Source organism: Hermetia illucens, chromosome 2 (genome assembly GCF_905115235.1).
Source record: "Hermetia illucens chromosome 2, iHerIll2.2.curated.20191125, whole genome shotgun sequence".
Classification (NCBI taxonomy): domain Eukaryota; kingdom Metazoa; phylum Arthropoda; class Insecta; order Diptera; family Stratiomyidae; genus Hermetia; species Hermetia illucens.
Genome location: NC_051850.1, coordinates 147873243 through 147898832, shown reverse-complemented (window position 1 = coordinate 147898832; position 25590 = coordinate 147873243). Strand labels below are relative to the sequence as shown.

The 25590-nt window shown below is 39.9% G+C and overlaps 2 protein-coding genes across 5 annotated transcripts in view; both read left to right on the top strand.

The window, feature by feature from the left end:
* LOC119650020 overlaps positions 1-25590 on the top strand; it is a 43524-nt gene that overhangs the window by 5840 nt on the left and 12094 nt on the right. The window contains exons 1-3 of one of the 4 annotated variants that reach the window (XM_038052492.1): positions 9806-9945; positions 10001-10087; positions 22553-22645. In XM_038052492.1, the coding sequence (XP_037908420.1) occupies positions 22597-22645 (49 nt within the window). In that variant the 5' untranslated portion in view covers positions 9806-9945; positions 10001-10087; positions 22553-22596. Of the gene's footprint in view, positions 1-9805; positions 9946-10000; positions 10088-10193; positions 10565-10762; positions 10801-22552; positions 22646-25590 lie in introns of those variants that run through there. The other 3 variants (XM_038052494.1, XM_038052495.1, XM_038052493.1) reach the window with 3 other exon arrangements.
* On the top strand, positions 16795-17166 carry LOC119648585. The gene has a single exon (XM_038050356.1). The coding sequence runs from the start codon at positions 16795-16797 to the stop codon at positions 17164-17166; it is 372 nt and encodes a 123-aa protein (XP_037906284.1).

The window sequence follows — 25590 nt, the reverse complement described above, 5'->3', positions numbered from 1 at the left end:
GTCAAGCATACGCAGCGGTCAGTATGCAGACGGGAGCTCGTTGACAAAGTTCTGCCAGCCGCGAGCTTTGCTTTTATTTATAGCGCTGCGGAGTCTCCTTTTTGCTGATCTATGCTGTGCTTTTATGGCGCATGCCTCCTCGTTGGCGTGCAAACGTTGTGCCAAACGGCTCTTGACCACTTCGCAGAACGTACTCTTGTTAGTGATCTTCGGGCCCAGTTCGACGAGAATTCCGCATTAAGTTAAAATCGGGTCGCCTCATTAGCAAATTAATTCTGAAGTAAGAGATGAAACACGTTACCGTGACTCTTGATTCTTTGTAAGCTAAACAGAATAGTATCGCGTTACAGGCATCTGAAGGTGCCAAAAGAAGCCACAGAATCGGGTCTGCTAATCGAGCAACCAACCGCGAAACTACATCGGGCTTTTGAGTGTGAAATTATAAAAAGAGGCCGCGCTCTAAATAAAAAATTGCCCGACCTAAAAAACTAATCGGGTCCGCAGGTAAATAATAGTAACGTGGGGCATGTTGACAATTACGTAATTAGCCTTGCCAGGCTCTGCATGAATGAAAATTGTTTTACGTTTAGGGATAAGTTCAACAAACCCACTTCGGGAGTAGCAATGGCCAACCCTCCCTCGACGTTACTAACGGAATGGTTTATGTATTTGCGTTTATTGGAATGGATGATGACAAGGTTATCTCTTCGATAAACAAGATTCATCATAAACTCGAGTTTACACTAGATGTAGAAAAGGATGGTGCTCTACCTTTTCTAGACCTGAATATCATCAACTCCAGCGGGAAGCTTGAGTTACCACGAGCCGGGTAACTATCCCGTATTCCTACCTATTCAACAACATCAGGAATTGGATAAAACAGTGTCAACTGGATGTGAATTGGAAGTTCAAGTCGATCGTCCACCTTGCGGAATTTACTGCGAAGCGTCAAGAATCCTTTAGCAGTGGAGGAAAAAGTGGCATCGACCAAATAACGTGCAGCGATTGTAACAAGGTGTATATAAGACAGACTAAACTCCTGATAACGACTAGATTCAACGAACATAGTAGCGAAGCGGTAAGTAGTGTCTGGAAACAAAGGTGGTGCATAAGGTCAACGGTTGCAGCGCACATAGTCGAAGAAGGTCAGACCATTCAACGGGGAAATCTTGAGCCCTTGTGTGATGCAAAGCGAACGATGACCTTGGACTACTCGGAAAGTTTAGAAATGTTGAGGGAAGACGCGACGCGATTATTAAACACGGATTCAGATAACTATCCCTGGAAAGTAATAAAACTCGCCGAGGTAATTAGCAGGTAATTAGTTTAAAGGTAATTAGGTAATTGGTGTGAAAGTATATATTCTATAAGAATCTTGTAACCGCAATACTTTTTAGTAGCTTTCGTGGTGAAGAAGAGGACATGTTGCTCCCGAAATAAAAAATTGTAGTTTGGGTAAAGTTCTCTTTATCTATTAATTATAGGGTGGAATACAAATCTCAGACAAAAATCTAATATCTTAACAATAAGGCGTTAATTCCTTATAGGCGAGTCGGGAGGGTATAAGAAAAGTACATGGAAAATCCTCGGGAGAGTTAAAGTTTACTAGGAATGATGACGCAGATGGGTGATATGTACCACGTATCCGTACACAGCTTGCTGTTGTACATTTTACAAAAATTTTCCCTAATGATCCAGTTTAGTATGAAAAACCCCCATTTATAAAATGAACAGCTACTTTGTAATATTAAAAGCTAATAGGAGCGGACTGGGCTTGCTTCCATGTTATTGGCCATAGAAAAGATCATTCGGGCATGATGCTGATTCAGTTCTCATAAGTAGTAGCATCTGCTGATGACGTCAACATAATGATTTTTCCAGGAGCTAGGAAAGTTGGAGATGAGACATAGTTAATGAACTAAGGAAGAAAAGAAGCGCAGAATAATTCTAATATCAAAGGGAACGCGGTTTTTTTTCAAGGTAGACGCAACTCACGATATGTTGTCTCAGGTTTGCTCTGGAAATAGCGCGAGCGAAGGGGATCCTGAGTCAACACCTACTCTACCCACGCAAACGCGCATTGAATTGAGGAGCGCAAGGAACACATCATCATCATCAACGGCGCAACAACCGGTATCCGGTCTAGGCCTGCCTTAAAAAGGAACTCCAGACATCCCGGTTTTGCGCCGGGGTCCACCAATTTGATATCCCTAAAAGCTGTTTGACATCCTGGCCTATGCCATCGTTCCATCTTAGGCAGGGTCTGCCTCGTCTTCTTTTTCTATCATAAATATTGCCCTTATAGACTTTCCGGGCTGGATCATCCTCATCCATACGAATTAAGTGACCCGCCCACCGTAACCTATTGACCCGGATTTTATCCACTACCGGATCATCATGGTATCGCTCATAGATTTCGTCGTTATTTAGGCTACGGAATCGTCCATCCTCATGTAGTGCGCTAAAAATTCTTCGGAGGATTCTTCTCTCGAACGCCACCAAGAGTTCGCAATTCTCCTTGCTAAGAACCCAAGTTTCTGAGGAATACATGAGGACTGACAAGTTCATAGTCTTGTACAGTAAGAGCTTTGACCCTATGGTGAGACGTTTCGAGCGGAATAGTTTTTGAAAGTTGAAATAGGCTCTGTTGGTGGCCAACAACCGTGCGCGGATTTCATCATCATAGGTGTTATCGGTTGTGATTTTCGACCCTAGATAGGAGAAATTGTCAACGGTCTCAAAGTTGTATTCTCCTATCTTTATTCTTCCCGTTTGACCAGTGCGATTTGAAGTTGTTGGCTGGTTCGTTTTCGGTGCTGACGTTGCCACCATATATTTTGTCTTGCCTTCATTGATGTGCAGCCTAAGATCTCGCGCCGCCTGGTCGATCTGGATCAAGGCAGTTTGTACGTCTCGGGTGGTTCTTCCCATGATGTCGATATCGTCAGCATAGACCAGTAGTTGGGTGGACTTAAAGAGGATCGTACCTCTTGCATTTACCTCAGCACCACGGATCACTTTCTCAAGGGCCAGGTTAAAGAGGACGCATGATAAGGCATCCCCTTGTTGATGTCGAATGGTCTTGAGAGTGATCCTGCTGCTTCTATCTGGTCTCGTACATTGGTCAGGGTCAGCCTAGTCAGTCTTATTAATTTCGTCGGGATACCGAATTCTCTCATGGCCGTGTACAGTTTTACCCTGGCTATGCTATCATAGGCGGCTTTAAAGTCGATGAATAGATGGTGCAACTGGTGTCCCTATTCCAGCAGTTTTTTCATCGCTTGCCGCAGAGAGAAAATCTGATCTGTTGCTGATTTGCGTGGAGTGAAGCCTCTTTGGCATGGGCCAATGATGTTCTGGGCGTATGGGGCTATCCGGCCTAGCAAGATAGCGGAGAATATCTTATAGATGATACTCAGCAACGTGATACCTCTATAATTGCTGCACTGTGTGATATCTCCCTTTTTATGTATGAGACAGATAATGCCTCGTTGCTAATCGTCAGGCATTGATTCGCTGTCCCATACCTACCAAGGAACACAGAAACTATATAATTAGAAAAGAATTCGAATTAAGATTCGGAATTGAAAATTGAAATGTTTGAAGAAAACTTACAAAGTGTGGGGTAGTAATTTCATTGTATGAAGTTTGATTGCGAAAAGCCCAGTTTCTACGGAATATGAATTTTCGTGGTAACCAAGGTTCTTTAATGTAAATCAAACTTTCAAATCTTATGCTACGCTCATATTCCTTATCTGATTCTCCATAAATCTATTTAATGCTTCTCGCCTAGACCGTCTATCACTTCCCCAACGTATAATTTTCATAAATCTTAATAACTCATTATAAAAATCCTACTTAGGTAATGCAGCCATAAAACCGCATGACATCATCTTAACAGTTTGTAGAGATTCCATGAAATGTACACATACGTCCAGACGAACTGTGTCCCGATGTCTCAATGGCACGCATAGTGTCGAACAAGTGGGCACTGGACACATCCATAAAATCAATTGCTTCCTTGCTGGAGGTCACTGGAACGGAAAATAGCAACAGAAAGTCCACCTGCAAACAACGGGAGCAGCCCCACGGCTCAAGTTCGCACCCAATAACAACTTTATCAGGTCCAAAGTCATGAGGTTTGTACGTACAAACTCCCCCTCCATCCACCGTAGTCCTTCGTGCAAGGAATATGTAACCCTTTCAAGCGTTTTTAGCGAAAAAAATAAATTCAACGACATAGTGAAAAGGAGCGAACAAATCGTGAGAAGCAGAAAAAATTGCATGTCAAGATGAAATGTGGCTCTATCCTTTTCGGGTTGGAACCCTAAGGACGACGATATTTTGTAATTGCTTCGCATTTCCCGTTCTTTTAGTCACCTCTGTAATGTAGACCGTGTATAACGACAAGAACCGCGGAAGTTGGAGTTATAAAAATTTTTCGGCTGTGGGTGGGGTGGCCGTTAGGCCTTTTTTACATACGTATCTCGAACGGTCAATCTGGATCGGTCAAACGGTATTTTGCCCGCGTAAATAATTCATGAGAAATACATGTAACCCTCCAAAAATGACCAACATTTACGCAAAATTATAGCCTTTCCACGGTTACTTTGCTATCGGGAATAAACTTAAGAAGCACATGCTGTCCGGCGAGAGGATAGTAGAGGAGACCAAGTCATTGTTTTATATTTGTAAATAGAAAACGCCCAAAGCCATATATAGATGTATTTGTATAAGTCTGTGATTTAGAAAAATATAATTTTGCGGTGGCAGAAAACTAAAAATTCTATTTAGAACAACTTTTGATTTTTTCTCAAATTTATTGCCTTGAACAAAACGTGAATTTTAAATACCTACCAACTCGTCAGATGCTATTCCACCTCTTCTCTGAGAGTACTTGTAGAGGACGTTATGTGGCAGCCGTGAAGTAACTGCAGATCATTTTTCTCAAAAACAAAGGATATATTTCCTCTTGGAATATAATTTGCTGGCATGATGTGTTTGTAAATTAATAAAAAATCGGAAAACTAGAAGCTCAACGCTTCAGGTATGAAAGGTCTTGTGTATTGCTTATATAAGCAGAATTCACTCTACTTGTACCTAGCTCGTAATGCTTATGCATTTAGTTTGTCACATTGTGATATTCAATGTCTTAAAATGCAATAAATTTGCAGAAAAGTGACAACTTTGACCTATTATAACTTTGTTATTCATAGTGCTATATACTACTGCAAAACTTAATGATTCTAGGATAAATTTAAAGGGGGTTCCCAGTTAATTTTTAAAAAAATATACTTACAATGAATATGGTAATATACTATTATTGACTTTATTTAAACAGGTATCGGCATCAAGAATATTTTGAGGCCTAGATACCATCATATTTTTTCAGATATTTGGGTTGGGTAGTTTCTGAGAACGGGTCCTTAAAGTAACTGGCCCCTTTTGGATCCCCACACTCCCCGCTATTGAAACAAATGTCAAAATTAATATTAGTTTCCGAAAGTACTGATTGAGACCTTTCATTTCACCCAATAAGACTATACTCAGTGAAATGAAATTTTGCACTTCCCTATTGCATGTATGGGGACCCCCCCTTATGCTCAAATTTACGTTACTCACTGCGTGCGATAGGATTTACATGTTCCACCTTTCTACCAAATTTCGTATCAACAGATAGGTGTGGCAGACAGACAGAGAGACGACAACGATTTTAATAAGGTTTTGTTTTACACCTTAAAAAGGGGATAACTAACACTCGGCTGCCACTTGTGTTCGTGCTGCTCAAAGATCATATAGATAGAAGCGGTATCGTCGGAATATTACCTTGGGACCTAAAGGTTTGAGTAGCTTATTTTTTCTTAAAAATTGAAGTCTATTTCATTTACGTCTATTAAATTCTGGTTCCATTCGTGGTGGTTACTTGAGTTGGAATCAGCTAGTTTTACATTCATATATATGTATGAAATTAAGACAAGTCATGATATGTATGGTATCTAATCGGGAAAAAATATGCTCTCTAAAAAAGTTTGTTTTTGCAGCCATGGAAACGTTATTAAAATATTTTAAAAAAGTCTATGATTTTAACTACTTATCTATTAAAAACCATTAAAAACGTTCTTAATAAAGAGAAAAAATTGAGTAGAATATCCCTTCCTGGATCTTCTTCTTTTTCCTCAGCCTTATTCCCGTTCACAAGGGGGGTCGGCTCGTCGTGATCGGCTTCGCCATTTGGTTCTATCGAATGCCTGATCTGGGTGCAATCTCGAGGCTTTCAAATCCCTATCCAGCGTATCAAGCCATCGTTGTTTAGGTCTGCCTTTTGGTCGTTTACCATCGACTTCGATGTTCAGACCAATCTTGGCGAGTGATTTCTCGTTTCCACGAATTGCGTGACCATACCATCGAAGATGTCTCTCTCACAACTTTTCCACGATCGGTGCAACCCCATAACGATCGCGTATATCCTCATTTCGGATGTGATCTAAACGTGTGATGCCACTAGTCCAATGTAGCATCTTCGTCTCCATTACCGCAAGACGCCGTTCATTATCTTTTATAGTCGACCAACACTCAGAACCATAGAGAGCGGCTGGACGGACGACATTGCGGTAAATTTTAGATTTGAGACGTTTGTTGATACGTCGATCACAAAGAACACCAGTTGTGGAACGTCACTTCATCCAGGTTGCGTTAATGCGTGAATCAATTTCAGAACGCAGTTCTCCATTGGCTGATAGCGTTGACCCGAGGTATTTAAATTGCTCAGTTCTGGGCAGATCACTGCTGCTGACAGTGATTGTGCCTGTTTCATGGGGACCGGCTGTCAAAAATTCAATTTTGTTTAAATTCAATCTGAGACCGTGTTGCATGAGGCGATCATTCCATTTTTGAAAAAGTTGCTCGAGATCATTTTTGCTATCAGATGCTAGGAAAACATCATCTGCATAAAGCAGTGTGTAGGGCGCTGGACGTTGGATATCCCATGTGACGGTGTTCATAACAAGAACAAAGAGGAGTGGTGAGAGGGCGCTTCCTTGATGAACACCAACAGAGACACGAAGCGGTTTTGATACACCCGCCATACTTCGAACTGTACTTTTCGGATCGTGGTAGAGCAATTGAACCCAGCACACGAGTTCTTCTGGCACGAAGTGTTGTCGTAAAGCATACCAGATGAGTTCGTGTGGTACACGGTTAAACGCTTTCTTTAGATCCAGAAAGGCAATGTAAAGAGGGCGACGCTTCTCACGATGTTTCTCCATGAGTAACCGCGCAGCGTGTATTGCGTCAGTAGTTCCCCAGTTCTTGACAAATCCGGCTTGATTCACGATTATTTCAACGATTTCGCGAATACGGTTGTCAAGAACGCATTCAAAAATCTTCATGGTATGGGAAAGTAACCGGATCGGACGGTAATTTGAACATTCTGCTGGGCTACCTTTCTTTTTCCATATTGGAACAGTGGTACTTTCCTGCCAGTCAAAAGGTGTTCTTCCTTCCTGAATAACCCGGTTAAAGAATTCACTGAGCCACACTGCTGGGACCCAGCTCTTCCTCTTCCTCCTCGACTTCAGTTGCGCTGACTGGTGGAACTGGTCCAAATATCGGCAATGATTGTGGAAGTGGAGGATGAGCAAATTCTTCAGTTGAAATCTATCTATCTATTCTCGCCATCTATCCGTTGCGGCTCGACGGTTAGTAAGCAAAGTACCGTTCTTGTCATTAACGCAGCAGAAGTGTTCGATATCCTCTGTCCATTCATTACGGCTTCTAGCAAGTCGATTCAGATCTCTCTCGCCATCCCGAGTGTCCAGTTTATGGACACTTCATCCACTTTGCGTTAATGCGTGAAGCAATTTCATTATTTAAATAGCTCGGTTCTGGGCAGGTCACAGCCGCTGACAGTGGTTGTGCCTGTTTCATGGGAATCGGTCTTCAAAAACTCAGTTTTGTTCAGATTCAATCTGAGACCGTATTGCATGAGGCGATCATTCCATTTTTGGACAACTTGCTCGAGATCATCTTTGCAATTAAACGCTAGGAAAGCATCACCCCGTGTAATAGTGTAAAACAAACCCTTATTTAAATTAGTTGATTATCTGTCTGTCTTCCTTGTGGTAGACATTTTGTGTGAAATTAACGCTATCCCCCTTTCTGTTTATATTTACCCGAGAAAGATCCACTAATCTTGGCATTTAATAGAAGCATTGTGCCGTGGAAGCGAATGTGCTTTAAGTGATCATGCTATCCACTTCTCGCTCTTCTCTGGTGCCTTTTGCCTTCCAAACTTTATTTAAATCCCCGCTATAGCGGGGTTCATCACATGCCTCCGATTTAGCATTTTCTCGAGGATGATGTTAAATTTCTCTGAATCAAGTGGCGGATTGTTGAACACTACATGCTCTCAGCCTTTAGGTCCACTGCTATATTTACGGTAATACGGAGTATGATGGAACCTCATGTTGCGATATTAGTATCCAATCCTTTAGCAACATCCTTTCATTGCTGCTACTTTATCAGAGACATCTCTCTTTTGTCATTCTCCGATATTTTGTAATGGCTCTATTTCATGTCTTCCGTGTAATTCCTTAACATTGACACTCTGTTGGAAATGGTGATGTGTTATCAATCTATAATAGATATCACCTAAATTTGCTTTCCTACCGCTGGTGATCAAAACTACTTCGCGGGGTCGGTATCTGCCGCCACAATTTTAGGATGTCAACTGTTTAGAAAAACTATCCGTGAAAATTTCGCAGCAATTAAAATCGTAATATTAGGCGTTATATCGAAAGCTTTGTTCCAAACCCTATTTCTTTTAATAAAGTTATAATGGATCAAAAGTGAAAAATAACTATTAACATTATTATATTAAATAAAATTAAATAGTATTATATTAAAGTAAATGCTTCGACGTACTCAAGGTCTACTGTCTTCTTGCTAATTGTAAACCGCTAGATACTTTATAACTTCCCTCAACTCTATAACTAAAATGAATTTTGAAAACAAAATTGGTTTTGGTTCGATCATGAAGGTTAAGCGTTGTAGGGAATAACGACTGTTCAAATGGGGGGCAATTGGGTGCGATTATAACATTTTTCTTTTAAAGCGTTTATTAAACAGTGGCACACTTGCTGCGTAAACAAAATGCAAAAATTGCCTAATTTGACTTCTAAGGGCACTTCGAAAAAGAATCCGGTCTGAAGTAAGCAAAGTCCTTCAATACTATTTTTAACCGTTTTTAGTTTTTAGTTAGTCGAGAAAAGATAAACGTGCGGAGATTATAATTATAAAGAAAGCAGAGAATTTTTTGTATCCCTTTTAATTATGAACTTTTTTGTGTTTCTTAAATAATGTTCAGCTCTAACGAAACACAGTCCAGCCCGAATTTCGCGCTACAATACAATACGAAACTGATCTTATATTGAAGTACACAATTGTATTTCTAGCCATATGCGTGCGAAACAATTGTGGAACCCAAGTTTCCTACATGAGATCTATCACCACAAAACCGTTTATACCAGAAGCGAGTAGCTTCCGCTTTCAAACTAACCGGTAACTTCAACCAGACACACATTAGCTCACTTATACTCCATTGGTGCTCCATATTTCTAACAAAATGTTTGTCTCAATCATTTCTCTTTCAGAAATCCTTGATCCCCTTCTTCTGCAAAAGCAACAACCAATTCATATCCAACCAATTTGCAACTACAGATTTGATCTTACGTTATTTCTTTACGTTTGTTTTTGTTTCTATCAAGGAACAATGAACCATGAAGTCATAGATATGGAGTGTGGGCAACGAACTTGACCGCGAAGTACCATTATGAGATTGGGTGCTTCCGAACTTGTTTCACATAAATATTGCGACCGGCTATTTGGTACTCCAAAGAGAATGAGCCACCTCTATCTAGATGTCAGCAGTAATTTCACTGAGCACAGGTGAAGCATGTTCCAAGATAGCCACTAGCGAAGTATTAAAACATTGCATTCATAGATACTCCAACCAGTTTCGCCCAAGTGCTCCAACCATAGGGGTCCTATGTTGTTCGTCTAATGTGGTTTTACACGTGAGCGTTCAAAGGTAAATGATAATAAATATAGAATAATAATTGTACGAATCTATGTTTATCGACAAAGTAGAAAAGTCTATCAGCGGAGTTAATGTTGCGTAATATTCGTACCCTTTTGTTCCAAGTTTGTGGGTTGATAATTATCATAATGCTCGCTTAATACGCCTCTGGTAGTGATCGCTTCGTGTGGAATATTTTTCCCTTAATGTTCATAACAAACAATATAATCGAAGTAATTTAAAACTAATAACAGATTCGGAGTGACGTCCTTACATAAAGTGTATGACTATTTTGCGGTTGTAATAACTCAACAAGGTTACCGAGGTTCTTAAGCTTTCTTTCCAACAACCAATCATCATTTTTGTTAATTTTCTTGAAGATAATTAAAAGTTTATTGTGTGGAATTTAAATTTTGGGTTAAAGACTTAAATATCTGATGGATGGTAATCTCGTAAAGAATAAAATTGCAACTTATCTGATCTATTTATGTGAGTAAATTTATGAGAAGCCGATTCGAAAATTGGAATAAAAATGGTATTTAAATGCCTAAAAAATCTTCCTTTAAATGAGGATGAATTTTAAAGGGACTGCAAACTTCTTTTGCTCTTAGTTGTCGATAAGATCTTATTTGTTGGGCCATTTATACCACTCGATTTATCGCAGAACAGTTGATCTCATCTCTCTACAGGAATATTTATTTCTAGGACCCACACCACATTTTAAGGTGAGTTCTCATATGAGGAAGTTTAGAAGTATAGCTTTGTGAAACTTAAGTTTCTCCTTAGAATGGTGGGTTCAATTTCAATTCAAAGGAAGTTTGTTATTGTGCATAGTAGTGCTTTACTGTATTCTTAAAATCTATCAACAACGTTTTACTTTAGAAAATGAAAGTATGGTGTTTAAAAGCAAAAACTAATGTTTTATCATATCATTGCGTTTTTTAAGGGGGTGGTCAAACTTCGAGTCAAAAATTCGAGTTTATTTGTGGGAATTAATTACAAAGATAGTTGAGATTTGGCTTTATTTTTACGATACATGCTTCGTCCTTGAAAGTGTATTTTTGAAAATTAATAGTAACCGTTCCTGTGACCTTGAATCGTCCTTGACCTCGTCACTGATAAATTGTTTCTGGTATCTTTGCGGTAAAATTTCGGTTATCTGAGTTGTCTCAATCAAAAACAAGTCGGGTAACCGGAAGCTAGACGCATCAGGTATGAAAGGTTTTGTGTATTTCTTTTATAAAGAGATTTAGATGATTAGCATGTAGCACGTAAAATATGCATATATTATGTGAAAATATCCACTTTCAAGTGATATTGACCTTCATAGTCTTGAATTTGTAGAGGAGCACCAGTTTTGACCTAATGTTACTTTGTTAGTAATAGTGGGATTTTCACCAAATTTGTCATTATCATGCTCTATGCTGTAGCCTACATCGCTGCGATTATAGGGTGAACTTAAGGGGGGTTTTCCTGTCAATTACTAAAAATTATAGTCATCATCATCATCAACGGCGCAACAACCGGTATCCGGTCTAGGCCTGCCTTAATAAGGAACTCCAGACATCCCGGTTTTGCGCCGAGGTCCACCAATTCGATATCCCTAAAAGCTGTCTGGCGTCCTGACCCACGCCATCGCTCCATCTTAGGCAGGGTCTGCCTCGTCTTCTTTTTCTACCATAGATATTGCCCTTATAGACTTTCCGGGCTGGATCATCCTCATCCATACGAATTAAGTGACCCGGCAACCGTAACCTAATGAGCCCGATTTTATCCACTACCGGACGATCATGGTGTCGCTCATAGATTTCGTCGTTATTTAGGCTACGGAATCGTCCATCCTCATGTAGTGCGCTAAAAATTCTTCAGAGGATTCTTCTCTCGAACGCCACCAAGAGTTCGCAATTCTCCTTGCTAAGAACCCAAGTTTCTGAGGAATACATGAGGACTGGCAAGATCATAGTCTTGTACAGTAAGAGCTTTGACCCTATGGTGAGACGTTTCGAGCGGAACAGTCTTTGCAAGCTGAAATAGGCTCTGTTGGCTGACAACAACCGTGTGCGGATTTCATCATCGTAGTTGTTATCGGTTGTGATTTTCGACCCTAGATAGGAGAAATTGTCAACGGTCTCAAAGTTGTATTCTCCTATCCTTATTCTTCTTCGTGTTTGTGTTTGACCAGTGCGGTTTGATGTTGTTGGTTGATTCGTCTTCGGTGCTGACGTTGCCACCATATATTTTGTCTTGCCTTCATTGATGTGTAGCCCAAGATCTCGCGCCGCCTGCTCGATCTGGATGAAGGCAGTTTGTACATCTCGGGTAGTTCTTCCCATGATGTCGATATCGTCAGCATAGGCCAGTAGTTGGGTGGACTTGAAGAGGATCGTACCTCTTGCATTTACCTCAGCATCACGGATCACTTTCTCGAGGGCCAGGTTAAAGAGGACGCATGATAGGGTATCCCCTTGTCGTAGACCGTTGTTGATGTCGAATGGTCTTGAGAGTGATCCTGCTGCTTTTATCTGGCCTCGCACATTGGTCAGGGTCTGCCTAGTCAGTCTTATTAATTTCGTCGGGATACCGAATTCTCTCATGGCCGTGTATAGTTTTACCCTGGCTATGCTATCATAGGCGGCTTTAAAGTCAATGAACAGATGGTGCAACCGTTGTCCATATTCCAACAGTTTTTCCATCGCTTGCCGCAGAGAGAAAATCTGATCTGTTGCTGATTTGCCTGGAGTGAAGCCTCTTTGGTATGGGCTAATGATGTTCTGAGCCTATCCGCCCTAGCAAGATAGTGGAGAATATCTTATAGATGGTACTCAGCAACGTGATACCTCTATAATTGCTGCACTGTGTGACATCTCCCTTTTTATGTATGAGCCAGATAATGCCTCGTTGCCAATCGTCAGGCATTGATTTGCTGTCCCATACCTTGAGCACAAGTTGATGAACCACTTGGTGTAACTGGTCGCCTCCATATTTAACCAATTCGGCTGTAATTCCATCGGCTCCTGGCGACTTATGATTTTTTAGCCGATGAATTGCACGGACTGTTTCTCCTAAACTTGGTGGTGGCAGTATTTGTCCGTCGTCTTCAGTTGGCGGGACCTCCAACTCACCGATGTTTTGGTTGTTCAGTAGCTCATCAAAGTACTCAACCCATCGCTCTGATATGCCCATTCTGTCGGAAATCAGATTTCCCTCTTTGTCTCGGCAGGATGAGCATCGAAGTGTATAAGGTTTCATCCTGCTGACTTGTTGGTAAAACTTCCGCGCCTGGTGCTGTTGCTCCCTGTACTTTTATAGTTCACAGACTTGTTGGTTCTCCCAGGCTTCCTTTTTCCGTCTGTGAAGTCGCTTCTCCGCTCGACGGAGAAGTTAGATAGTAATGTACTATAATTAAATTTATTTGACCAGGTATCGGTATTTAGGGTATTTAGGAGCCTAGGCACCATATAGAGACAGCCCTCTGATTTTTTTTTCAGATTTTTCGGTTGAGTAGTTTCTGAGAATGGGTTTGTTAAAAAAAATGATCACTTTCAATTCCTCGCACTCCCCACCTTTTCAACAAATGTCAAAACTAAGACTGGCTTTGGAGCGTACTAACCAAGACTTTTCATTTGATACCCCAAATGACTATATTTGGTGATAAAAAAATTACACCCTTTAAAATCGAGTTAAAAGGATATAACACACTGTATGCGTGTGCGTTCACAGTTCCCACCTTTGACCAAATTTAGTGTCAATCGCTACAACCGTTTCCGAGAAAAATTCATGTGACAGACAGACAGACAGTAAACCGATTTTAAGAAGGTTTTATTTTAGACAAAACCTTAATAAGCGCGTAGCGAGCCGACCTGGCAACTTGAGTTCATGATAAATTTGCCTTTAATATCAAGGACCTGCTTTGTTTCTCTTAACTTCCAGCTGGATTCGTAGGAATTTGAAATTTAGTAGGCTGAGATGTGTTAGATGGAGTAGAACCCACAACATATCATATGAAAATAGGAATCGTCATGAGTCCGGTTTTTTTTCATGAAACCTGTCCCGAATCGAGGGAGAGTAGTTGAAAATAAACCATAAAATAAAAAAGAAATTAAACAAATCAATAATTTTCCCAGCTGTAGGTTTCTAACCTTCTTTTAATATTAAGGCTAGTGGTAATATAATTGAAGTGTATTCCCATTAAAAAATGGAATACAGTAGAAACAAATCGGGAAACCGGAAGCTAAACGCTTCAGGTATGTAAGGTTTATGTCGTGCTTATACAGAAGTGTCCCGATAATTCGTATGGCCAAGGGACGGACGATTTAATACGAAATATCTTGATTACCAATTATCCGGAGTGTAAAAAATTACCGCCAGATTTGTACGAATTAGCCGGAAATGCGAATTATCGGAATTTGTCCCATTTCTAACTAGCTCATAATGTTTATGCATTCAGTTTCTCAAACCGTTCAGTTTAGTATGATACTGACATTCAAAGAAGATGGAATGCTAGAAATTCGTACAATAGTGACAACTTTGACCTATTATAACTCTGTTAGTAATAGTACAATTTCCACCAAGTAGATAGTATTATGCTCTATAGTAAAGCTATATTATTACAAAAGATGAGACACAATTTCTACAACATATACTTATAATAAGTATTGTAATATACTATTAGTAACTGTACTTAAATAGGTATCGGTATGGAGAGTATTTTGAGGCCTAGATATCATGTGCATGGATCACCATATTTCTTTTCAGATAGTTTCTGAGGACGGGCCCTTGAAGCAACTGGACCATTTAGGATCTCCGCACTCTTACCTTTGCAACCAATGTTAAAAATAATATCGATTTCGGAACGTACTAATCGAGACCTTTCATTTGATACCCCATGACCACATTACTGAAAAAAAATTTTACTCCCCCTTTTGCACATATGAGACCCCTTAAACTCAATGTGGACCTATGTTACTCACTGTATACAATGGGATTTCTACAAAATTTCGTATCAATAAGGGTAACTGTTTTTCAGATAAAATGTGTGTCAGATAGACATACAGACAGATGGACGGACAGACAGACTTTAATTAGGTGTTTTATACAAAACCTTCAAAAACAAGAGATTATGTCGGTACTCCATGCCCCACAAAAGAGGAAAACAGGGAAAGAATCTCATTTTGTAGAATTGTATTTTCTGAAAGTATGTAGCTAATTAATTACTGCTGTTATTAAAGATTACCAATTATCAAAATCACTTAAAAGAGAAAATATCCAAGGAGCAATTATCATATAAAAACGTTGTAATTCCCGTCTTCTTTACGACATTTCTTTGTGATGTGATTTCGCCCAAAGTATATGTTTACATAAAATCTTTAGTTCTAACTGTACATTTGACTTTCGGTGTCTTGGCACCTATTTTACAAACTACATCTGGCAGGCGTTATCCAAAAGACAGATTTTATTAATTAACGACCTTGGAGTATCCGTGAAACGAAATCCGAATGAATCTACGTACATGCAGATACAGATTTCATTTGAAGCAAAAGTTTTTCGTAAAAGTCCCTCACGGGTCACAAAACTCCACAGTTCATTAAGCCAATTCATGGAGCCGCACCGGAATCTGAAAACCAAATATGGGGGATACCGCGGGAATGTATTGGGAGTAATTACAAGAGCTAATATTAAAAATAAAACAACAAAAAAACAAGTAGGGAAACCGGAAGCTCGGTGCTTCAGCTGTGAAAGGTTTTGTGAATGTTTAATTAAAAATATTTGAGTAGCCATTTGTTCCGTTTCATTCCACGTAATGTATATGCATATATTATATCAGAATACTTACTTAACGTGATACAGACATTCAAAGTCTTAGAATTTACATTGAAGCGGAAACTTTGACTTAGTATAATTTTGTTGATAATAGCGCAATTTACAACAAACTTCAGAGGACTATGGAGTACCAATCGGAACTTTTCATTTGATACCCCACATGACTATATTTGGTGAAAAACAATTTTACACCCCCTTTTGCATGTACATATGTAAGTTCCACATAGAACGATGTCTCATCACCAAAATTTGGCGTCAATCGGTACAACCGTTTCCGAGAAAAGTGCGTGTGACAGGCAGACAGACGGAGCGTGAGTCACCATCGTATCGTCCCATTTGTTTGTTAGACTGTATGGGAAAGTGGCTGGAGCGCACTATATGCAATAGGTTGCTCCCAATTTTAGAGGAAGCAGGAGACATATCCAAACAACAATACGTTTTGGTGCTGACCGATCAACGGTAGATGCTATCAACGCAGGGATTAATCTGGTAAAAGAAGCAATTGCAAGTATAATGTGTCATGGCGGCACCGAAAAATATTGTGCCTTCAACACCCTCTACGTGAGGAGTGCTTTCAACTCAGTGCAATGGCAGCATATAATCAGATTTTTAAGCCTGTTGAATGTGCCCAAGCTCGTTTATGACATCGACGTTGGCCCAGTTGGATTTTTGGTAACCGGCGGACAGTCTCGAGTTTCGGCGTTGGACCCACTGCTCTGCAACATGATGTATGACCATGTGCTGCGCATCAAACTCCCGCAATAAGCTACCCTTATGGACTATGCAGACAACATTGTAATTGTACTACGACAAACACCTGGAGGATGCTCTCTGGGCATGTGAGACATCGGACAAGAATTGGTTGGTATCACATGGATTAAAGTTAGTGGAACACAAAAATGAGGCTGTTCTGGTTAGCAGTCGCATCGCTGGATCATCTATTGACCTTCGAGGAACAATTGCGTTACGCCAGCAAGAAATCAGGGAAGACTGTAGTTGCGTTAACTGGCATGATGTCTAATATTGGAGGAGCCAACCCACCGAGGAGGCTGTTGCTAGCCAGAGTGTGTTCATATATTTTGCTGTACGCAGCACCAGTTTGGACAAACACCCTTAATATTCAGGCATATAAGAGAAAATTATCTTCAGCGTATTGTCTGAGCGCGTTAAGAGTTGCTAGCGCAATGCGAACAACGTCAGACGAAGCAGCTTTCCTAGTCGCGCAAATGGTGCCCATTGCGAAGATTATGCAACTGGAAAGCACGCAGTGAAAATAATCCCCAAGATCGACGACAAGAAGAGAGAGCGCGCACAATCAAGGTGTGGCAGGAACGTTGGGATAATTTTCACAAGGGAAGGTGGACGTATAGGCTCATTCCAAATATCCAGCACGCAAATTCTAGCGTAGCCATGGAGGTGTCTACTATCATTTGGCCCAGTTTCTAACTGAACATGGTGGATATCGTAGTTTTTGGATATTACGATTCTCCCTTCTGTATCGAATGTCCAAATGGATACGAGAATCTGGAGCACATGCTCTTCGTGTGTCCGAGATTTGCAAATGAGAGGGAACAACTTCAACTTCGCTTGACGAGACCCTTACAAGTGGAGACGATCATTTCGCAAATGCTCAAATCCCGAGAAGTGTGGAATGTAGTTAGTGGTACCATAAGCTGCTTTGAAGGTTAGAGTGCTTCCGAAAAAGCGGCCCAACGGCGGATGTAAAACATTTTTTCAATAAATATAGTCATGCGAGGTATTAAATGAGATCTAAATTAGTACTTTTTGATGGCGTAATTTATGTTTAATATTAGTTATGAAGAGGGGTGAATGCGGAAGTTGAAAAGTGATCAATTATTTGACGGGCCCTTCTCAGAAACTACCCAACTGGAAAATCTGAAAAAAAAACATGTAGCTGCCGCTGTACGATGCCCAGGCTTCATATCGAGAACTGCTCAAATAAAGATAATAATAGTATATTACCATGTTTTTCAGAAAATTACCAGAAACCCCCTTAAGCTTGTCCTAGAAACATAACATTTGCTTTAAGGGGGTCATCCCGTGTAGCGGATTCGAGGAATCGATTTTTTTTTCTGGCATCAATTGTATCTAGATATAGTGTTGAATATATGGGCAAAGTGATTTTATGATATTCAGAGTCGTTCGGAAATTACAGTCTTAAGCAAGTAAAATGCCACATGCCAGGTTTATGTCGATCACCGTAATAAAGCGCACATTTGTCGGTCCGAATAACGTTCGATTGACTTCGCTAAAATCATAAGAATTGAAATCAAGGCTTTACATGTGTTTCTTCGAGAAACCTAAGGTTTATGGGCTAGGTATAGGAGATTAGTGAACAGTTAAGATTTTATCGTTAAAAATCGGATTCTACTTTTTAAATGCGTTTTTCTCGAAACTGCATGTTGAAAATTGGCCGCATCATACGCCAAAATCTATCCAACGAAATTCTTTGAAATTTTCACCACCGATTCAGAACATATATTCCACGGTCCGCAAACCAGGATAATTGCTATTCATTCGATAGTTTTTTTCATTCATTAAAGAAACCTTGAAAAACACCAAAATTTACAAAAAAAATTTAATTTAAGGCACCAAAAATATAGTTTTCAATATTTTTTAAAAATTCTAGTTTGCGGACTGTGGTTAAGTACGCATTTTAAAATGGCGTTTGCATTTTTTCCTTAAGATGGTCAGTGTCCTCTAGTGTAGCAGCGGAAAAACACCTTTTTTTGGAGATGGGTGTATAAGCTGCTCTGTATTTCAATAATGAACTATGCTATATTAATAAGTAAATGATGAAAAATTTGTACTTGTAACTTTAACCAGTTCTTCACAAAAAAATTCTAAAAAAAAAGGACAAAAGGTGGCCTTCACACGGGATGACCTCCTTTATATAGACTATAATATATATAGAGCACGATATTGCAAAGTGTGGCGATCGTACCGTTAGTGACAAAGTTACAGTAGCTCAAAGTTGTCTCTTCTGTATAAAGTTTTTGTTTAGGATATGGGGAGTCTTGGTCATCCCTTTGATGCCAGACCGAACCAATCGAAGAGAAACTCTCTTCCTCAGTTTCTGGTCCACGGGCCTCATGCTTTGGGCTGATAATAAAATTTTTAAAGAACTATAGAGGACTTGCGGTATCGTTCAGCCCAGAGGCTACTCATTAGACACTACCTGACAGAAGTATAAATTAGGAGTCCTTAATCCACCAGCTACTTGATGGCACTCCGGGCTAATTGGAAAAGCGAGCTGGAAAGTTTCTCTCCAATTTGTCAGGTCCCCGTCGAAGCGTCCACCTTCCGGTATTCTGACTATATCAAGCTAATTTTGATGTTCTGAGGGTGATCCTGAGAAAGATGTTGGTTGAACAATGCGGTTAGGAAGGAGTCGATGTAAAATGGCGTTTCTTGAGGATTATAGGAGGGTTTGTGTTAAGTGATTGCCTTGTTTGATGGACTTTTGGTTTGTAGAACTGAACCAATGAGTCTGCCTAAGAGGAGAGGATGTTGGAGCAGGTCAGTTTGTTTGGTCGTTTCAATCAACTTGTTCAAGCAAGTGGACAGTTTCATCACTTAACTGTGTGACTGATTCCATTTACCTTACCTTTTTGCCGATGTATGCCTTGCTTTTGCTGTCGGTTTCGTTGTTTGTCTCTCGCTACTCGCTATTTTTGGGACGCCTGAGTTCTTTTCAATCCTTTGGGTAGAGTACTGGGCGCCTTTTGAATGTTTGCTCAATGGAATTGCTAAGAAAAAAATATTATAACAGATGTACCTTTTTTCTAGGATTTTACTAATTACATTAGTGCTGTTAGACAAAATTTAAGATTATATTGCCCGAGCGAAGTGTTCAGCTGCAATACTTCGGGTTGACCTTGACCTAGACTTTTATTATGTTTACAATTTTAAGAGTGACTAATTAACAAGGTTGTTACATATTAAATGGCTGATTTGGCAATCAAGTGAAGTTAGTTACGATTTTGCTGTATCAAACCACCACCAGTTGGCGCTGTAGGTGTCGGATAATGAAGTATAAATACTCCTACATTTAATCAAGCAGTCATTTCAGTTTTGATCATCGTTGTGATAACAGTGAATAAAAAGGAAAAAAGGATGGAAAAGAGCCAAGAGCATATACTTTTCTGTATGAGTTCAAACTCGGTCATAAAGCAGCGGAGGCAACCAGGAACATTAACAGCGCATTTGGAGCGGATACGGTAAGCGAACGAACCACACGGCAGTGGTTCGAAAAATTCCGGCCAGGCGACGTAAACCTTCAAAGTGAGCCACGTGGACATCGAGGACGATTGATTGACAACGACGAGCTGCGTTTGCTAGGCGAGTTTCCCGGCGCTTGCAACAACTTGGAAAGGTGAAAAAGCTCGACAAATGGGTTCCGCATGCCCTTACGGAGCAAAGCATGGCGCTTCGAATGGAAATTTGCAGTTCTTTACTCTCCCACAACAGAAGCGAATAGTAACATCTGATGGAAAGTGGATATTATACGACAATCGTCGCCGATCAGCACAATGGCTAGATGCTGATGAGCCACCGAAGCATATCCCGAAACCGTGCCTCCATTCGAAGAAGGTAATGATGACTGTTTGGTGGTCTACAGCTGAAGTTATCCACTATTTTTTTTGGCACCTGGAGAAACGACAAATGTACAGAAACACTGGGCCCAACTCGAAGAAATGCACCAAAAATTGAGTATTCAACGGCCGCGATTATTCAACAGAGATGGTGTGATACTCCTTCACGACAATGCACGACCTCATGTATCCAGAACAAGGGTTCACAAGTTGAACGAATTGCAGTATGAAACTCTGCCTCATCCACCATACTCACCGGACCTTTCGCCAACCGACTACCACTTTTTAAGGTTTTGTTTGCAAAATAAAACCTTATTAAAATCGGTTCAATGTTTGCCTGTCTGTCTGTCTGTCACAGGCACTTTTCTCAGAAACGACTATACCGATTGACACGAAATTTGGTGAGAAGGTGGGGCCTGGGGACCCCCATGCATGCATTGAGTGATATCCTCCTACTTTGAGATTTAGGAGGGGGTACCCATACATGTAAAAGGGGGGCGCAAAATTTTTTTTCGCCGAATATAGTCATGTGAAGTATCAAATGAAAGGCATTAATTAGTGCTTTTCGATGCCGATGTTAGTTTTGAGATTTGTTAAAAAGGCGGGGAGTGGGAGGGGTGGAAAGTGATGATTTCTTGAACGGACCCACTCTCAGAAACTACCCAACCGAAAAATCTGAAAAAAACATCATGAGGCTGCCTCTATATGGTGCCCAGGCCTCAAAACACTCTCCATATCGATATCTGTTCAAATTAAGTTAATAATAGTATATTACCATATTTTTTGGAAAATTGAGTAAAACCTCCCTTAAGTTTATCTCAGAGTTATAAAAGTTGGTAGTAGTATAAAATATAATATGAAGCATATTATCTCCAAGTTGTCTTTACCGTGTAAATTTAGAACCCAAAGTACTGAATCTGATATGCTAAATGCATATTCTTAACGGGCTACGTACAAATGGGATAGTTTCACACCCAAATATACTCACACAAGAAGCAAACAAAACCTTTCATACCTGAAGCGCCCAGCTTCCGGTTTCCCGACTTGTTTAAGCATTTGGATCATTTTGTGGCGGAAAAACAATTTAGGAATGAAGAGGTCATCAAAATTGCCTTCGACGAGTTTATGAACACCCGAAAATTGGACTTTTACGAAACTGACATATATGTGCAACAACCTAATAGTTTCGATACTGCCAGTATTTAGATGTGGAACAGTGGAGGTTTGCATCTATGTTTACTAGTGTCTTCTGGTTTGGTGTTTTCTTCCTCATTAGTCGTTGGTCAGGATATTCAAATGGATCCCGCACATTTACAAATGGAGTCAATATATCATATTTATGTCGACAAATTTGCTTTGCTTTCCTTCTATTATCAAGGCCATGTGCATTTTAAGCGGATATATGGTAGACGAATAGTGTTCCAAAAAGGGCGATAGTGACAATTTGTTATCCAATCAGATTAGAAATTAAAATATAGTTTTTGGATTGAAAAGTGTCTTTACATCTCCCTGTAAGGAAAGTTATTATATTTTTGACTTAGGTCAGGGGGAGGTGTGAAGCGCATGTATTAATGGTAAATTAAAACTGAAGTATTGAATAGAACGTGGAAATTCTATATTCTATACTTCATTAGATATTTACGAGTAAAATTCTAGTCCATTGTCATATGAGCTGGTTTATGGCGATTGCACTTAGACTTTATTATCTCTACTCATTAGCTTTGAACCAGATCTAATTACTCACAAAACTTTAGCGTTCTAGAATGATAAAATCTTACAGTGAACACTTTACTGAACTTTGCGAATAATGCGTTCACCAATTACTGCTTGGAAAGAAAGCAGCAAATGAAAACGAATTTATTGTCTGATAGTTATTGGGTACCAGTAGCAAATGGTTTACTGAGTCAAAGGTTAAGAAATGAAAAGATCGTAAACTTTGATTACGTCTTAAGTGCACAGAATGCTTTGCGCTAATAATTTTATTTGATATACAATTGAAAACATAACAACTTGTAATACATCGATATCTTCTTATTTACAGGACAATAGCATTTCCAATTTGAAGGCTCAACTTTAATTATTATCATGGACCCCATGGTTTCAAGTGATGCGAAACTAACTGAAGAGGAACAAGGTAAGTACTATTATATAATGATGTCCGTTAAAGACATAAATATCTGGACGACCTTAAACTCAACTGGTTTGTGTGCCTTCTTATGATCACATACTAGAAAAGCGCTAGTTCACCGTTGGAATTGTTAGTAAGTAAAGACTCGATAGCAAATGAGTGGATGGTCAATGGCGGAAACCTTGATCGATTCAAGTAGTTGGTCTTGATTTGGAACACTACTTGATGAAGTAGAGACCATTGATTAAAAATTCATCGGTAAGAGAAAAATTGATGGCAGTACTTTGAAGAGTCACAACCTTTCTGCAATCTTTAGTGAATAAATGGAAGTTTGCATTTGAACTGATGGTCTCCAGTCAAAATGACACAATATGCTGATTAAAATAGGAAATGCGTCAAGAAAAATAGGTACACCCTGAACGGACGTTCTATTCAGGCACCATTTCCAATGCAAAATTATTTGTAGGACCAAATATGTGTAAACGATATGATTCGCAGGCTACTGCCCACTTTCTCAGTGTTTATTAAAGGACATATAGATGTTCTACTCATTCATTACATAATGCAATTATTGACGAACAGTAGACATATTTCCCATAAATGCTGTGTGAGACAAGGTCGCACTAATGAGCTCCGAAAGGTTAAATTAGCGTAAGATCTCTACAAATGAAACATCAAACATACTAAAACTACAGGTATTATAGACAGCAATGAAACATGGAAAAGATACAGCTTCCATTTTAAAGTTCTTTGATGCGGAAGAGATAAAAATTTAAAAAAATTGAATTTCTAGCGGTTGCATTTTCTTTGAACCATTTATATGGTAGGGAACTATTTGCTCAAGCATTTTCTTAGTTTCAGTAAAAAACGCTAAAGGCTTCGGAGATCACCTGATGATGGGGTGGCCTGTAGAGTTCACTACTACCCTAAGAGTGTTTAAACATGGATATGCAATCCAAGGTTATTGGCGCTCCAAGCGGTAAAAAGTCACGCGAATTTTGCAGGTCTCAAAAGATTCCTTCCGGGCTTCCGCATGATGAAATAATTTAATTTAGTGCCTACAGCTCAGTTAGCCGGAGAGTATGGAAATTCTTCTGATGAGAAAAATTTACCCGCCCTTCCGCGGCACTATTGCCTAAATTGTTCATAAAGCATAAGAGGAAGGCTACTGAGGAGGGGACTACAAGATAAATCCTGGATGTCAGAATCTTCTCCTCCGCTCTTACAAGGAAAAGCGAAAGAAAATAACGCTGGTGATTTGTACGCAACTGGCCCAGTCACTATAAAAGGCTTCCAACCGCTGGCAGTGGAAGAGGCTGTCGAAAAATGAGGATAAGCATGTTGCTACATCACCAAGTGTGGTAATATAAAGAGAAATTGGATGCAAGGAAGCAGGAGGTGGTAACGATCTAGTAGGATCAACACATCTGTGGTGGGAGAGGCTTGGATGTACTCCGCACTAAGTCTTACTTCCATGTTTTCCTGGGGACTAGAATCGATATGTGAGAGTTCTCAATGAAGATGAGGTCTGCAACTGAAATACTAACAGGAAGGTGGAAAAGAAGAGTTAGCTGCTGAAGCCTCATTTCGGGCCGCTGCTGTGCGAACCCCAGGTTTAGAGGATTTCAGTTTGATGTTCGAATTCCATCAAAATAGTCGGAAAAGCCCACTTTTCGTGGGTACATTAAAATTCAGTCATATCGGGAAACTGTCAAATGCCATTTTCGTTTGAAAAGTGAGAGACAGAACAGCTCAAATCGCAACATCTTCAGTGCCTTTCTCTAAAGTGGATCTGTACGCGGAGAATAATGCGTACATTGACCGATTGTCAGATGGCAGATCCGCACTAATGAAGGGAATACGGGCTAAATGTTACCTGTTAGAACTTTCTTTAACACCTTCCGTGGAGCAACGAGAAGAAAGGCAACTAGTGAAGTCGATATGAGTGTGTAAAATCAATTTGTGCTGATCAGACATCGCAAACCAGAGAAGCAGCTAATTCGAAAATTTGAAAATACTTAAGGTGGATTGATGAATGAGGGCATGGGCATTGTTGCTCCACCAAATGCGGCAATTTTCAAAGAAATTTATCGAAAGGGGACAGGATAAACAGTTTTTGATGAGTTGGCCAACTTTAATTCGCTTAGAAAACCGAATGATACTTCTACAAAGTCTAGAGTTGAGTTAGTGCAGATTCTCTGTTAAATATATCTTTCAGGGGAATTGGTGGCAGAAGTAAGAGGAAGTCAGTCAGTGGTTTCCGCAAGCCTTTCAATACCAATGTGTCGTAAAAGGAATTGAAACTGCAGAGCGGTGCAAGAGCGGTGTTTACCGGTGAAAAAGTAAGAGTTGCTATACCATCCGTTGACCATTTCAAACTAAATGGCTATGCTAAAGAATGCTAAAGTATAGAACACCTGGAGGCAAGCATAGGAAATATTTTCTTAGCATGTCTTGCTCTGGGATGCGTGCCTATCTCTTAGCAGAAAATAAAGGCAATATTTATACCGTTGAAATGTTAGACAAGATTGGTTGAACTTCATAGGTATGCGCAAGAAAGCAATAAGTTCGCATCCGCCAAAAGAAAACCATCCTGCTTATTGGCGTGGAAAGTTTTGTTGTTTTGTTGTTCCTCATTCCTTGGCTCTTGATGATAGAAGAAATGAAATGCTGCGTCCAACAAGAAGGTGTGCTATTGCCACTTCGGTAGAGTATATTGATAAAATCTGTAAAAGCATGCGGATGACGTTCCAATGCTACCTGTTGATCGAGAAGAAATATACAATGTTGATGTGATTGACAGTTGGGCCTCAGTAAATCTAAGTATCCGTTGAAAGGCAGTTGCACCGCGTGTGGCGACCTAACCTGTGCCGTTGTACGTCTTCTACCAGAGACATTACCCTTAAAGAATTTTTGGGCTGGATCATTTTCACTCATACGGAATAGCTGTT